The sequence below is a fragment of the Limanda limanda genome, chromosome 18 (genome assembly GCF_963576545.1).
Source record: "Limanda limanda chromosome 18, fLimLim1.1, whole genome shotgun sequence".
NCBI lineage: Eukaryota > Metazoa > Chordata > Actinopteri > Pleuronectiformes > Pleuronectidae > Limanda > Limanda limanda.
In genome coordinates this window covers 9,817,162-9,834,649 of record NC_083653.1, presented here as the reverse complement: position 1 = coordinate 9,834,649, position 17,488 = coordinate 9,817,162, and the positions used below count along the sequence as shown (strand labels likewise).

Genomic DNA, 17,488 nt, shown 5'->3' with positions numbered 1-17,488 from the left:
TTGGGGGGGGAAGGCAGCAGTGATGAATTCTTGTTGGTATTCTCAGCCTGGAAGAGTCATTGAACTTTTTCCCAGGGTGGGGGGGGAGGAGGGGGGGGGGCAGTGTGTGTGTGTTTGCAAGAAAAGCCTGAGTGACTGAACTAACGGGTTCATTGCCTCATGGGGGGGGAGAGGAGGCGAGTTTATGAACAATTTGGATAGTTTTCTAGGTGACTGGCTCACTGACTTTTACAGGATGAATATGACCTCCGACCTGCTGGCTTCTCCCTCTACTAGGATTTAAAATCCCCTCACATTTAGTTAGCGTCAGGGCTCACACACACACACACACACACACACACACACACACACACACACACACACACACACTGGCTGACACACACACACTGGCTGATTTGGTTCTGTCTCACCCAGGAACAGGCTCAAAAACAGAATAAGCTATTTGGAAGACAAACAGCAGGGAAAAGAGGTATGACATTTTTCCACTTAATCCCATTTCCGGTTTGATTTTCCCAGAATCCCTGCGTCTACCTGCAGGTCATTAGAGGCTGAGGCACGTGGGCACACTTTTCCTCGAAGGAAGCAGCGTGATCTTGGAAAAACAATTCCCAGGGGAAATATGTGCTCATTCAAGCTTTGACAAGTTGTGTTGAAGTCGTGCTTCAGCTTGTGTCACGCGCTGAGACGTCATCATCAGCCAAAGGTTTCTTATATAAAAAACAAAATCACCTTCTAATCTCTAAAAGTACTTTTGTAGATTGGACTCTACTGGCGTCCAAAAAGAAAAAAACTAATGGTCAGTGTTTGTAATTTCACTCAGTTTCGGGAAAAGATTTTGATCAGATGATGCAACATTCCTCAGCGTTTTCAAAGTAAATACAGGATTCTTAACTTTCCACAATGAGGTGGCGGACGAGTATTTTGCTTAGTTCACTTAGTTTCATTTTTTCAACACATTTTTCATGTAGCTGTAGTTTACCAAAGTAGATTTATTTTCGCTTTAACTCCACTACATCTGCAAATATCTTTATTTTTTCTACTCAACTACAAAGCTCACATATTTTTCAAAAGTTTTCAATTACTGGAGTGGAATTAGTTCATTTAGCCAATCAGAGCGGGCAGGTAACATTAGACCCCGCCTCCTGCAGCAGCATCACTGGTGAAGAGGAAACACCAAAAATGGAGACTCAGCTATAATATTTAGTATATTTAGTACATGTTGTCGGTAGAATCTTCTGCAGCATTTGCTACTTATATGAAGCTCTTGTACTCTTGTATTTAACATAATATATAGAAGGCCTCATTGCATTAGGGAACAGGCTACACCCTGCAAGTTTACTTTTTATACTTTAAAATATATTTTAAAGCACATACTTTACTTCACTCAATTAGAAAAGTTATTGTGGTACTTTTACTTGAGTACATTTCTGTCTATCTAGTACTGCCTCCACCACTGTTTAATAGTCTGGTGTTGTATAATACAAGATAAACATCAGAGATGCCATCAGGTCCAGCCAGCTCTGACATCACCGACAGGACAACCTCTCAGTTTGGTTGTTCCCGACAGATCTTAGGTTTCTGATGCACGCTGTGAGAAATGTTTCAGTCGGCACGTGATTGTGTCAATAGTTGATCCACAGCGTTACGTTAAAAGAAAAACAATGATTATGTAACAGTGCTGTTTGCCACCTTGTCAGATCTGGGCGCTCCTACTCCCGAGAGTCAGGCTGCTGTTGTGGTATTTACAGATACGCGAGCCAAAATCCAGCCGACTCGGAGGCCACGAGTTGTCCTGCACCTTTACTCTCTCTCACGCTCTCCTCCACTTCTAGCTTCAAGTCTATTTTTGCATCCTGCACCAAAACCTTCATTCTGCTTTGAGACATTTTCAGATGTGACATTAGCTCAACAAACATGCGCAAATTATTGCCTGTGTCTCCTGGGCTGACCACCCATCTGTGCAGAGAGCGAGCTGAATACTACTTTCACTCATCCAACAGCGAGTTTCAGGGCATGTCCTGGTTTGCCACACATCGCGACCACCACGCACCCACTCATCCATCTTCTCTCTGCAGGTCCTGGGAAACCGCAGCAGCAGCGCTAACCTGGGAAAGGGCGCTCGCCTGGTTTGAATTAAACCCTGCTCTGGGTTCGTTGCTCTCAACTGTGAACTGCTCATCCCACGCTGAGTGGAGAACAGCATGTTGAGGTTTCGGTCGGGGCAAACTGCAGATTCGCAGCGTTTCCTGTTATTAATTTTCTATCAGTTCGTCTCCACTACTGCTCCAGAGGAGGAGGGAGAGTCTGTAGTTTCCATGTGAATGCATTTTTCGTCAATTAAGATGAATTCATTTTCAGTGCTTGAAAGAAATTGGGAAACCTACAAAAAATTGCAGAAATGTAATGTGTGCAGCAAATGGAGACTGAAATGTTTTTGTTGAGTAAAAAATTGTTTGACCCATTTGTTTGTGAGTTTGTTGCTGCATCTTTCCAACATTTTTCAACAAACAAAATGAAAATGAGAAACCTCCTTAGCTGAGGTAATGAAAAGACCTCCTGACATTGCCTGGAGATTGTCCGTGCGTGAATAAAAATCTATTGTGGCTATAAACAGTTTCTCTGTTTAGTGTAATTAAAAAAAACAATAAAACGATGTTGGAAAATGTGCCCTATTAAAAGATATATTTAAAAACATATATATAAAAATGCAGACATTCTTGCCATTGCTTCCATAAAAAGTCTCAACTTTATTCTGAGAGCTGTGTGGTTTTTCTATTCGCTTTCATTTACGTTGAGCTTTCAACTCACTTTCTAATCTTTCCCTGCATTTAGCAGAACCCGAGGCCTCTGTGTGCACATGCTGTAACGCCACCACCCATCTGCAGAGACATTCTCAAACAAAATGATAATGAGAGATGTGGCTGGTGAAGCGTTTCACGCTGACGAGGCACCGGCATCTTCTGTCTGGATGAGACGGGAAGGGAACAGCTGATGTAACATCAATGTCCCAGCCTATAGTCTGTGTGAATGGAGGCTGTGTGTAGTTAGTAAAGCCTGTAAAGATAATGTGGCTGCAGAAGACAGCCGCAGTCAAATGATACGTGAAAGAGCCAGAGTGAAAGGACGGAGAAGACAGAAGAGTTTACTGATTTCAAATACGGTAACTTGACGGGGCGGCCACGAAACCTGAGGTAAAAAAGAATATCAAACTAGAATATAACAGAAGAGCCTATAACTCTGCCAAGGCCAAATCCAATTAAATTCAATAAAGCGGCACCAAATTTCCATTACCAAAACAAATCTGATTAATTATTTCCTTGGAAAATGGTGGAAATATCAAGAAACACACATCTCAACGTTAAATAAAAATCCAGATGCGCAGCAAAATTGAATGGATTCTTCCCTGACTCATGCAGCATCCTTCCACCAAGTTTAATGGAAACCGGTTCATTGGTTTTTGCGAAATGCTGTTCACAACCTCACAAACAATGATGAAAACAAAACCTCCTCTGTGAAGGCAACACAACTTGCTGCTACTCGTGCAGCTTGTTGCGGTGAGACTCTGGTATTTACCTGAATGCAATCCAGCTGAACCGCTCAGTTTTACACTGAGTCCATCTCTGCTTGTGACACACAGCACTTTTCTTTAATTATTAAACAACATTTTCAGAGGAACATGTTTTATTCAAACGCTATAAAAAACTCCTGCAAGTCAATTAATCTTTATCACTCCCTTGCGCTTCTGGGAGAAACTTTTCCTCTTCCATTAAAATCCCACTTTTCTGAGTCAAAATTATTTCCAGAGCTTCTGTGTTTGTATAACAATGTAAATATTCAGAAGTCAGTCGCCTCAGGACACAGTCAAGCTGCTGTTCTCCCAACTCTATCTGCAAAGGGGAAAGGGAAATCAACTTGGATTCATTCAACTTAATTTCCATTAAATCTTTGCAGGCACTGTTATAGAAAAACTTTGGCAACCTACAGAATACGGTTTAGAGACTGAGAAATAAACTGGGACGTGTTAAGTTAAAAATAAAGCTTTGTATGAGATGGTGCTTTTCCTTGAAAGATAATGGTGGTATCAAATTCCATCAATGTCCGGCATGGTTTGGTTCATCGAAACAACACTTGCCTGTTATCTGTGTGAAGCCAGCACTGTGGTTACTTGGTTTGGCCTGGTGGCCAGAACAGGCTTTTCAAAGTAAACACATAACTCTGCAACAAAGCCCTCATGTGACCCACTGCAGCTGAATCCAAACAGCTGCTCACGACAGCCACAAACAAAAACCTGCAACCAAACTATTAAGTCTAAGGTTAGGTATGTGCTAAATGCTACAGCCATTAGCTCCTTTAGACAAAACTGAAAAGTCAAACAAATGATGAGGTGGATGAAATAGGTTGGAAATGAGGTGAAGATGAGCTGGTGATTGATTAAAGAACAAGATAATGAACAAGGGTGGGACGGAGGAAGAAAGCAGCTGGCAGAGCAGGGAGGAGAGATAGTCGTGCAGCTGGATGAATACAAGGCTCCTGTGTGTGTGTGCGTGTGTGTTTGTGTGTGTGCGAGAAACTGCTCAGAACATTACTGTAGCACTAAAGCCGAGTCTAGTTGCTATTTGCAAGCAGCCCCTCCACACAGACCTAACCCTTATCCCGACTGGACTGAATTGGCTTAGGAAACATGGGGCAGCACATCAGAGACAGAGAGAGGGAGGGAAAGGGGGGGAGAGAGAGAAATTTGGATGAAAAAGGAAATACTCACTCTTGGAACAGGGGGTCCGTGCTCATCCAGGTATGTGGATTCACCTGCAACAGGAGGAGATGCATTAGACCCCATGATTACACCCCATGATCAACTACTTAGAAAGAAAGTGACTGAAAGAGTCACTAACGACATTAATGAGAAGTGTAAAGATGGTTGAAGCAGGACAAACAAACATTTAAGTTCACATGAGAGAGTGACCGTGATGTGGCAGCAATTCCCAGAAACTATCATGCGACAAAAACATATTCATTTGAATACTACAGTTACCGCCCTGCAGTTGAACGCCTCCCCTATCCAATTTAGTTCCAGTCTGCACACATGTTTTTAACAGACTCACAAAGTCCCAATGACCTTTGACCACTGAAATCTGATCAGTTAAGTCCAAGTGAAAACTGGTCAACAAAGGTAGACTTGAAATGTCACATTCTCACGTTCAAGAGGCCGAAAACGAGTTTTGTGAGGCCACTGTGACCTTGGCCTTTGACCTTCACCTACCTAAATCCATATCTTTCATCTTTGAGTCCAAGTAAATATATGTACCACATTCTAAGACATACGCTCAAGGTGTTTCTGAGATCTGGCCAAATGTGAGTTTCGGGAGGACACAGCGATGATCAGTTCATCCACCAGTCCAAATTAACGATTGCGCCAAATTTTAAAGGAGTTCCTTGAAATGTTCCTGCGATATTGTGTTCGCAAAGGCAACAAACGTATTTCGTGAGGTCACAGTGTCCAACAGGATCCAACATAGATCCTCCAGCCACTGGCGATAGAGAAATCCCCTCGTCTCACAACGCAGGTGGCTCTTCACCTCGAGACCTCCACGCTCCATCTTCTGCCACCCAGAGAAAACAGTGGGAGCTCTTTTCCACTTAGCGAGACCATGTCATTAGGAGTGTCGCAGCCCATTTGTACAATATATATATATCCAACCCTGCATGTGAAGCTGTTTTATGTGGAAATAATGGAGGTCATTCAACGCCGCTCCACACTGAGGGCGCCTGTGCCCCCGCTTCCCTAAATCCAAGCTCGGGCCTCCACACAGCGGCCTTTTCTTTGGCTGCTATTCCAGACACACAGAGACGCATCGCTTCCCATCACATTTACAACCTTCAGGTGGTGCGCCCAGAGAGAGAGGGAGAGCGAGAGAGAGGGAGACAAATTGGACAGCGTAGGGGGAATAAGACTATAAAGAGAGGAAATACTCCATAACAGAACAGACTCTCTTTGTGTGTCTTAAAACGAGAGCCAGCATTGTGATGAGAAATGGAAGATACGTTGCATGGACACACACACACACACACACACACACACACACACACAGTAGTGTCCCACATGGCACACACTTATAGATGTTATTATATCCTTTGAGCTGGAAGTGTGTTGTACAACTTTGAAAGTAGTGTTTATACTTTAGATAGTGGTGTGTACTCTTTGAGTAATTAGTCTAACACTGAGATCCAATCTACCTCGGCTTGGTTGTGTTGCAATATCACACACACACACACACACACACATTCACACACTGTATATAGCTTCATATTGTGGCTTATTAATTCATCAGGCGCTGGATGTATAAATACTGACACAGCTGCACTTTGCCCAACCCCAGGAGGAGTTTTTTTTTTTCCACACTCTCTTTTTCTGAGCATCTGTCTCCGTCTCTCTTTCATGACTTCACACAGTTTTTCCCGAGGAATGAGAGAGTCGAGGGCATGTGTTTGCAGCTCCTCACCGAGGCGTTCGAGGTCACGCCGGGGCGAGGATGCAGAGAGGCAAACATCTCTGGGCCTTCCTCCGTCATCCATCACGGACAAACCGCTCCCCACCAACCCGCTCCGACCTCCAGCCCCTCCCCTCCTCCCGTGTGTGCTTCTCATTAGCGTGGATAGAGGATTGGAACTAATTTTTTCCAGGGCACGAGGCTCGTAAAAAGGCTGACAGCTGCCCTCCACCCCCGCCACCGACAGAGAGAGGAAAATGAACTCAGCCACTGTACATTAGACTGTACTCTTCTACCTCGATGTCCCCCTGATCTCCTGTTAGAGGTCGATGAGGAGGACGAGGCTCTTGTGGGACTTTGGCTCCACTAAGAAACATTTTCAGACATACTCCGTTTAGGACCCAGGCGCCAAGGAGTACCCTGACCAGTGTCACGGCAACACTGCTTTCCAGACACCTGTCAGAGTATAACACAAAGTAGAGAAAACCTATTTGAAACGCTAAAAGCAAAACGTTATCTGTCCCCAAACAGAGATTTTCAAATGGCAGGAGATCTCTAACCTGTCAGAGAGACAAAGCACAGACAGATCCTAATCAAGCGTTGGCTCAGCGACCACAAGCCGGCAATCGAATGAGGATGACGCACAAAAATCATGGCAACCGAGAGAAAACAGTACACGAGGAAGTCACACAATCAACCTGACACAACCTGACACACCAAGCTAGGACGCTGCATTGACTGTCACTCATTTCCGGCAGCCTGATCAGAAACCTCACTTAACCATGACCTCAGAAATGACGTTTGGTCTCATTAGGACCCGGCTTTGGTCCCTGTTGACTATGGAAAAGGTCTATGTACACATATGTAAATAATGTAGATGGTAAATACAGATTTATCCATCTTGGTGTTGATTTCTTGTTCTTTCCTTCTTAATTCTGAAGCTGTTCTCGGGGCTTTAACGCGACTCAACACACAACTTCATGTTGACTTTTCATTGTTTCCTCACCCGTGTGCATGCATCCTGTAAAGAAAAAACCACGGGTCATGAAAGGTCAAGTGGAGAAATGGTTGTGGGCTCACTTGAGAAGTTGGATTAAATGAAGGTCAGTGCTCCCTTTGAACACAACCTCAAGTTGTACTGAGTGGTGTGTTTGTGTGTGTGTGTGTGTGTGTGTGTGTGTGTGACTGAGGTAGAAACTAACTGGAGTGTGAGTGTATATGCATCGGCCTGTAGCTGATTGGTTAATTGGATTACCGAGTCACGAGATCCATGAACTTGCCTCTCATTAACAACGCCTGTGTGACCATCCTGATGCACAATTATCTAATCAATACTGGAAAATGAACGACATGCATCAGTAACGTTTGACTCTATGACCAGTGAATTCTAAAACTGTCTTTATAGCAAAGAGAGGAAAACTCAAACCAGACCTAAAAGGCCACACGAAAATAACTGCTGTTTTGTAATATACGATCCAATGTCGTGTACTGACGACACCAACTTGTAAATGGACGTCACTTTGCCCACCAACACATATTTGTCTTCACCGCAATTAATAAAATTGTGGAACAGAGCAGCTTTGATCTGCATAATAAGAGGTCTTTAAAATCATGGAGCTAATACTGTACGTCTTCAGGGTGAGATCTTGAGCCGAGTGATTTATTCAGCAGAACAAACTGTGAAACTGTGAGAAGTTGATAATTGTTGCCATGATTGTTATTTTTCTCTGCATGGTTCAAAAATACAACAGGAACTGATTAGTCAAATTCTGTCGCAGGGGAAAAAACAGTGATCTTCCCACAAGTTTTGGGACAATAAAATATACAACAACATTATAAATCATGCATAACTTTAATATGTGGACACAATGATGAATGTGAACGCTGCATTTAAATAAGCTGAAGTATTTAATTAAACACTGGAGTCAAACCTTATTTAACACACACACACACACACACACACACACACACACACACACACACACACACACACACACACACACACACACACACACACACACACAAACACACACACACAAGGCCATCCACTGTTCCTGTCCAGGATCTTGTTAAAGCAAATTACCACCCACATCAATTAGTCACCTCATTAGTTGTCTCAATTTCTTTTTCTCCAGTGAAATACTGAGTCATTTGATGTTGCTGACTTGCGCCTGCTGCACACTGGAGGGTTTTCAAATTAGATTTCAAAGATGTGGGAGACCGTTGAAATAACGACAGATGTAACCGATTTTTAATCTTTTATTCGTTCACGCAGGATCACACACTTGGTGTTTAAACCCTTGATTTCTGAATCAAAAACTTGTGTGATCAAACCTGGCTTCAGAATAAAAGTTTGGAGGTGGAGTCAACTCGTTGCACTTGTTCGTGTAATATTATGCAATGGAAAACGTAATAAACGGAAAGAAATCACCAATCATACAGTTGCAATTCCGATCTAGTCAGTGACATTGAGGTTAGGTCTGTGAGCACCAGATATTGATCTATTTATCACATGGGAAGTTTCACTGGGAGTTGTTTTGTATCCTGATGGTTTTTCTAGCTACTCTTTACCAGAATAGGACAGCACCATGTTGTTCATGTTAAATACTCTGATAATCATCGGATGGTTGTTTTTCCAACAGATGATACAGTCATTGGAAGGAAGCTAATGGAAATGTCATCTTGCAAAGGATGAAGCTGTGTGTTTTTGAATAGAACATGGAAAATATACCATAAAGATTGATACTCTAGATATGTAAGAGATGTAAATATCAATATAACATAGACACCAATCTACATTTCCAGACCAGACTTTGGCCATCCCAGAATAATTCCTCCTTGTGGAATTCTGCCCTTGGTGTTGGCCTGCTTCAGGAATGCTACAGTAAGTCCAGAAAACTTCACAAACATGCATTTAGAGCGTAGACCGTTTCATTTGCTTTGTGAAACTGGCGACCGAGCTAAGTAGAGCTTAGGAAAGAACACATCCCAGAATAGGCCGAGGTGGGAGCGGAAAACCACACAGGAATGGCTGCTGAGCCGAGCGCCAAGCGGACGGGAGCCGGGCTGAAGCTGTAGGAGCCTTCGCTTTGCTGTGGGACACGACTCCCGAGGCAAAGGATGGAAGGTTTGACGAGCCGCTGCCATGGAATGTTCTGCAAGTATGTGAGAGCAGATTGTAGGTTTCTCCGACTGTGAAAACGAAACTTTCTCATCCTTAACCACATCCTGTTTCTCTATGTATCACGGAGGGAAATGAGAAAATCAAAGGCTGGTGTTTGCTTCATGTCCTTACCGACAGTGCTGCAGGAATATAGAGCGGAGAGGGTAGAGGAAGGAAAGAGTGAGGTAGAGTGTGAATAGAGAGATATGAGTGTTCCCTGCAGTCGACAATTACGTAACTGTGTAAAACACACCCATGTCTGTTGTTACGCTCTTTACTAAACACATGAGCCATAATAGAGAGCATATGCAAACAGAGTCAGTGTCAACGGGTTACATACATGGTTTACTGTGTGTTTGTCTGTGAAATGTGAGTGTGTGTGTGTGTGTGTGTGTGTGGTCACCCAACCCTTTGATTAGGAGTGTAGGAGTGGCCCTCCATTACGACCCCTAGCTCCACCCATCGACATAATTACAGAAGGGAGTTAAACTAAAGGGTCAGGGTCTCCACCCTCTTACGCCCAACTCCACACAACCCCTGAGACACTCGCGAGTCAACAATGATTAGACAGGTTTCTGTTCCTCCTGCTGTGTTATTGGAGGTGCCACATGACCAAAGCCTGGCAGGGGGGAGGCTAATTTGTGGACTTTTTGAAGTTTTGGGTTGCTGTATCTGTAAGAACGTACAGATAGTGTGTGCAGGGGACTGCAGGGTGACTGTCAGAGTGGTAATTGTGGACACTAGTCGTTGCTCCCGTGTGCTCGGGATGAACCACTGAGCTGGTGTTGACTCAAGTGGCTGCAACCGCCAAATGCCCAATAAGCCCAAAATAAAAGACAGACTTTGCAGAAAACGAAAAATCCTAATCATTTCAAATGCTTCGGTGAAGAACTGAGGAAACAGGGTGACTCATCCGATCTGTGAGGAAACTATCCATGTGAATGCCTGCATCCTTTTCAACCAGTCATGGGCTAAACTAGTGCTGCGGCTGATGAAGATGCCGCATGACAACCCGGCACATCTGAGACAGACATTCATGGACAGACACTCTTTGAAGTAAAGAGCTGACTTGAGTCAAATCTAGGATGTTTTGTCAGATGACGGATGATCGGTCTTTTATTTAGCCACTGGTGCATTTCTTTGAACAGTCACTTTCCAGCCCTCAGTAGATTTCACACTTGATGACGTAAATCAGTGTACGCGACCCCCCAACGGAGTCGTCTGATGTCTCAAAACTAGAAGGGGAATCAATGAGACCGAACGAGGACAAGCAAAGTGCAAAAAAACAACTGAGGACCGTTCATGCATGCGAGGAAACCTCGAGAGGAGCGGGAGAACATCACCTCCGTCTAGCCGCGTGGTCCGTTCGCTGCAGGAATTGATCTCGGTCGGACTCAAACGCTGCAGCACCAAGCAGGGACAGCTCTATAGGTGCATGCTACACAAAGCAACACATTTAATTTGGATGAGAGAAGTACATTGGGACCTGCTCTCAGGGCCACGGGAACTTTCCCACTCTCTGTCCACTGATTTCGACACAAACACATCTTAATCTCGAGCTTGCGTGACCCCACTCAATCCAACATGCGGTCACTGACTCTGGAAATCAGGTTCAGCTTTGAAATGAAGAAATGAGCCATGAAGAGCTAAATTGGGGAAACGGTTGAAACCCTAATAGACGTCTGACGCCATGAAGTCCAAGTAGAAGTAATCACTCGTCCGCTGGAGAGGAAGTGATGCGATGCTCTTCCTTTAGCGGTGCATCCTGAGGGCGACAGGGGCAGGCGCTGCTACAGTAAGTGTGAAGCAGAGAATATTGCTCGTCACGGGGATTTCTGGCCAGCCGAATGCTCCGTCAGCTTTCTGCACTTCCGTTTTTTTAAAGAGGACCAAAGTGCTTGTACAGTCATTTCTTTACATACCTCGTCTCTGCTTGTGGACATGTGGACTCGACACCAGTTGTCTCGCTAGCCTGTCCTTATGGATAAAGAGCCTGCCGCTGGGCATAGTGACTGACCAGAGACTTTTCCCACACACTCCTATAAAAGAAGTCAAATGGAGGGGACCTTTTAAGTCTTGGTTTTTTATCTGATGAAGACAATTAGGTAAAAATAGCAGTACCTTGTGGGAGGGTTTAACGGACACACACACACACACACAATAATTAAAGATGCTAACCTATAAACAAAAGAAGCTTCACAACAAGTATACAGTACAACATTCAATGAAAGGACGTTGTTGTGGTGAACCTTTGTTTTGGCTTAAATAGCAAATGAACATGATAAATATGTTTTGGCTCAAAGTCTGAAAAACCCAAAGCCATGTTATTTCGGAGTATTTCAAGATGTAAACAGTGGTGGCAGTGTGGGACAACAACAACAAAAACAAACAACAGCAGCAAACCCATTAAAGACCAACCACAGCTGTGCAACTACTCTGCCTCTGTTGTTTAACACCAGATCACACAACACGCCATGTGGAAAACACATAAATAGAAGATGCGCACACACACACACACACACACACACACACACACAGGTTAAATCTGTGCCATACTCCACTGGAAATGCATGGTTTTAGAGAAAAAATTAAGTTATTGCGAGATGTGACACCAGTAAGATGATTTTGCTCCATTAAAATACATTTTAAAATAAAAAATAAAAGGATAAATTACATAGGCTGTTAATTGAAAATTTAAAATGGGCGAGAGACTCTCGTCACCCTTGGACAAACTAAACTTTTGTACACTTACTACTAGTATGGCATATAAATCTCATTGTAATATACAACAGTGATTGGTCTTGGCATTTGAAATAAAGACAAATTAAAATACCAACTCTTGAAAAAACTGTTGTTGTTTACACCAGCGTTCCTTCACAGCATCTTGACGGACTGCTCTTAGTGCAATACACTTTGGCTTCGACTACAGTTGGAACAGAAGGCTCTGCCTGAGTGAAAGCTGGGAGAAAACACCCTGCTTCAGTCGCTTGTTTACAATCCCAGTCCCCTGGCACAGAGTCTCAACCAATCTAAATCAGTTTTTGACAGAGTTTTTTTGCAGCTAACAATGATTTAGTGCTCTGAAGCCTGTTCCTGTTTTCTCCCATTATATCCTCCATTAAAGCTCCCTTCTTATCCTGGTGGCGTCTGCACCAGTCATCGCAGGTCAGCAAGGCGCCTTCCCTTGTGAAACACATCACATCTATCTAATGTGACCTTTCACCTTTTTCAGCAGCGACAGAAGGAAGGAAAATCTCCCCCAAAAAGAACCTCCAGCATGTGTTGAGCTCTTGCTGGTAACCATCAGCACAGACAAGGCCAGAGGAGTAGGAAAGACAAAAATAAATACACAAAACAATGTGTCATTACGAATCCTTTCATCGTGAAACAGGCAACAGCTGCTCGTGAAAACCGTAAACATCTGCCACCCTTGCTTGGAGGATAGCCGTGATTCTGCTGAGTCACAAATGAAACATGCTATAGATAAACTCGAGGAGCCGGGTGTGTGTGCCACGCCTCTCTGCACAATCATCACCAAACCAGATATTGTGTTGGTGAACCCAATCTTAACATGTATTTGGATTTCCTGCTGCTCTGTCATGAGGGTGAGGTTTTTTTCGTTTCCCCTCCTCCTCCACACAGAAAAGCTGCCTTTCGGGAACAGTGAGGGTGAAAAGCTGCTGCTCTCACCGGCCAAAATAACCTTTCAATCTTCCATCTTGAATCTTTTGACTTTTCCCCGACTTCACAGTGAGCGTCTGCTATCTGTTTGCTTTAGGTTTCATGCTTGGATGTGCATGTAGCCACTGAGAGAGCCTGCACTGCTCTCATGGTCCGTCACTGCAGCACAGAGCAGACGTCTCTAACCCCAACGCCAACACACGCACATGAAACACACATAAAAACAATCACATGTGTGCGGAGCCTGAATGAGGCTACAGACTACAGCGAGATAAAAGGAATGAATTTGACAGTTTGGGAAATGCACTTGGCATTTTTTTTTTGTTGAGTTAGATGAGAAAAATCAATATCACTTTCATGTCTGTGCGATGGAGACAGAAAGCTGAGCGCCCCGGACTGTAAACACGGGTAAAGAGCCTGTAAGAAAATGTGCCTCTGAAGCTCATTTATTAGATTAAGATGAGCTTATAGCTCAGGCTAAGCTAGGTGGTTGCTACCTACTTTATACAAAGAGTGACAACGTGTCTTCACTTCCTCCCGCTATCTAGAAATGACGCCAAAATATCTTGGATATGAACGCCACCGCCTTGAGCATCTGGAGAAAGTGCCTGCGCAATAGAAGTGTCATGTTCCCGTTCACACACGAGCTCGACCAATCATGAGTCAGTCAATCATGACGTATCATCCCTGTTTTAATAGTGTCAAATAACCCATGAAAACCAAACTTCCATCAGTGTCAAACATTAGTCCTTTGAGAAATATATTATTTAAGGGTGCTCCGACTGATATTCCCTCTATTTAGTTTATCGGCGATCTTCCCCAAAAAATGCTTATCGGAACACCCTCAATATTATTTAACAGCTTTGATTTTTTAACCAAGCAAACTTTTAAGGTGCATTTCCAGCATGAGTTCAACTTTTCTCTCCTTCCGCTCTCTCAGATGTCTTCTTGCGGTTTCGTATACCCTAAAAAAAACACACACACATGTGGAGAGACAAATGACAAATGGCCGTGCACACTCCTCTGTAGTGTGCTTTGTAAATCAACTGCTCCCTCCAGACACCCTGTGGGAGTCTGTGGGGGTGAGCTCTGGACCGACAAGGGGAAAGAGGCAGAATGGGGGCAACAGAGGGAAGTTAAAACATTTTTTTGAAGGAGGGATCAGACAGAAACCAGGGGATTCCTACAGAGCACCAGAATTCCTCTGGGCCCGTCATGTGACACAAGAATCAGATTCAGGAAAAGCATCTGCTGCAGTGCAGTGCACAGTGAGGAAATGAAAAGAAGTAAAGACATGGGCGGAGAGACGGAGAGGGGGAGAGTGGAGGACAGCGAGAGTGAAATAGGAACAAATAGGTATCGAATCAGTTTGTGCAAAAGAGAAAGAAGAAGAAGAAGAAGACGAATGGCACCGTTTGGCTGCTGGAGCTTCCTCAATGTCCTGAAAACCCTTCAACAGAGACTAATGATGATTCCACCAGGAAGCACAGATTTATGACGCAGACACAGAGAGAGTATAGCTTACTACTGTAGTAAAGTACATGAACACACACACATGAAATAAATACTAAAAAATGACATAAAGCTAGAGCTGGTGTTCTCCTGTGTCGGGATAGAGCTCAACAGCTGGTTCCAGAGGTAAAAATCCCGTTCATTTTCTGAAACTAAAATTTAGATGAAAAGCGATAATATTGCAAACCTCCAATGAAGATTTACTTCAAGCTACGAGTCCAGCTGCTTTTTAGAAAAAACTGTTTCATTCCCAGTGTCAAGGAGAAGGTGTAATTGTGACGTCTCTGATTGGTTGAGCTTGCTGTTACCATGGAAATGTCGGCTACGATCACATGGTTCAGCGTTACTTTACGTTTACCACAGAGAAACCGCTGTTGTTTTTTTTTAGATGAGGACAACAAGGTTAAACGCAAAAAGAATCGGGCTGGAAGTCGTTGCTAAGGGATCATTTGCAATGGTTTATGGGATGCGTAGTTCTTTCACTCTTAATAATAACAATAATTATTATGTACACAGTCTTGTTCCTTCAACTTTTTTTCCATTTTCCAATATTGGTTTTGCTTGGAATCAAATGTTTTAGGGTCATGACTCATCTCGTAGCTCGGCAACTCTTTTTATAAGGATTTTCTGAAACATCAGTGGAGAATATGAATTTGAGTTTGACTTCTGGAACAAGAGCCGTTCCTAAAGTGGGCGGTAAAAGTTACATTCTACATCTAATGTGCCAATGTCATGACGAAGAGGAACCATAACTCATGACAATGATACGCTATGGCGTCTGATGGAATGTTATTGCTTCCTGACAGGGAGTGTTGGCTCAGGGGGACTCGTCCAGCTGTGAGAAAGACCCTTGTGGAAGGGACCTTATCGTCAAAATGTGTGTCCTAATGTGTATATGTGTCGACCCTGTGTGTGTCAAACACTGACAAATAGCAGAACTATCGATTATAAATCCTAAAGTCTACAATCTAACAGATAATCTCTGTCCCTGTAGCAGCAGCGGCAGCCGTCCTCGTCAGACTTTGCTCAACAGCGAGAGCGGCGCTGCAGAACAAACAGAGTGCATAAAGGGAGCCTGTGTGGTGCTAGGTCTCACACTAGAGTGAGGGACAGATGAGAGAGGGAAGACGAAGCGATGGAGAGAGAGAGAGAGAGAAGGAGATGGCAGGAAACAGACAGTAAAAAGTGAGATAATGAAGGACAGAAGGAGATCGTAGAGAGACGCACAGTGGGATGATGGAATGGAACTGGAGACTCACAGTCCAACTTGGGTTGTAATAGCTTTATGGATGGCCCTGACAGAACTGAGGCCATGTCGTAAAATATTTCCGCGGAGGGGAGAAATGCAAGAGCTCCACACAATGTGTGACTGTGGTCCACTGTGTGCTACTTTTCTCATGGGTCTCAACAATAGACCTTTATAGGGCTGCATGTCGGTGTGATTTCAGCACTGAGACGATCCATTCCAGACATGAGGTAAATTACTGCCACACATAAAGGTCAGGTAGTGTCACAGGCTGTCAATTAGAAAAGCCATAGGAGCAAGGCATGGGATTATTATGGTATTAATACCTATATTATGCAATGGTACTAAAATATATTAAAATGCTCAAGGTAAATCATTGTTTTTATGCAAAAGTCACATTTTCTTCCAAGCTACGACAGGAACCCATGCATGGATTTACTGTGGTATTATTACCTAATGAGAAGAAATAATAAATAGTAAATTACTTGAGCCAGAATTGATAAATAGTCATGGAAAGATGAAGTATAATTTGTGCCTCTGTGGTGTTAAAATGAAATATGCAAAGGTAGAAAAACTGGACGAAACACACATAAAATTAAGTAGGAAAGTTGCCTCCGCAGTAAATCACAAACATCACTGCAGTGATGGAAATTTCATAAATAGCCACATTCACCGTGAACTGACAGAAGTGTCAGGTGCCAGCGTCTGAAACAAAATGCTCCTAACCATCGCTGACAGGAAATCAGAGCTGAAGTCGGGCCAACACTAGCTAAAGATAGATCGTGCCCAAATGCCAGAGTGAGTTTTCCACAAATTTTCGATAGCTGATTTACTTTAATCAGATAATTGCCTTGCTTAATTTGACTTATACATCATCATCATAATCATATTTTCTTACCTAATTACTACTTGGGAGGAATTATAGTGGGCCAAACCATGACGCTCCCTCTCCGCCTTCAGCTGTTTTCCATGCAGAGCAAGTGGTGTGCAGATGCAGCGTGTGTGCCAGAGTGCTGCTGCTGGTACATAACCGCATGTGTGTTTCAGAAATCTTCACAATTTGGGGAATTAAAAAAGCTCTAGCCAGTGAAGCATTTTAAAAATGCTGTGCGTGCATGCACAAAATTGCTTGCAAATTACATGTATGTGCTTTATCTATGTGCACATGTGTGCTTTCACGTGTAAAAGTAGATTCTGCAAAACCCCAAAACTTTCACAAATTACACAGGAGATGGTGGCAGAGCCCTGGCCTCCATGTCCGCTACATAAATACTCATGTGACGGAAACGGCTGTCAGGCTCCATCTTGGACTGCAGCTCTGGTCAGTGCCAGGTTAAACCACCGCTGGACCGGACCCTGCCACTCCCTTGTTTTGCGCTCAGTTATTCCAGCATATGT

At 43.6% G+C, this 17,488-nt stretch overlaps 1 protein-coding gene across 1 annotated transcript in view; it reads right to left on the bottom strand.

Annotated features, from left to right (window-relative positions):
* The window catches only part of usta (uronyl 2-sulfotransferase a), a 51,388-nt gene that overhangs the window by 16,238 nt on the left and 17,662 nt on the right, over positions 1-17,488 (bottom strand). The window contains exon 2 of the mRNA XM_061091250.1: positions 4,763-4,806. Coding sequence (XP_060947233.1) covers positions 4,763-4,806 — 44 coding nt within the window. The remainder of the gene's footprint in view (positions 1-4,762; positions 4,807-17,488) is intronic.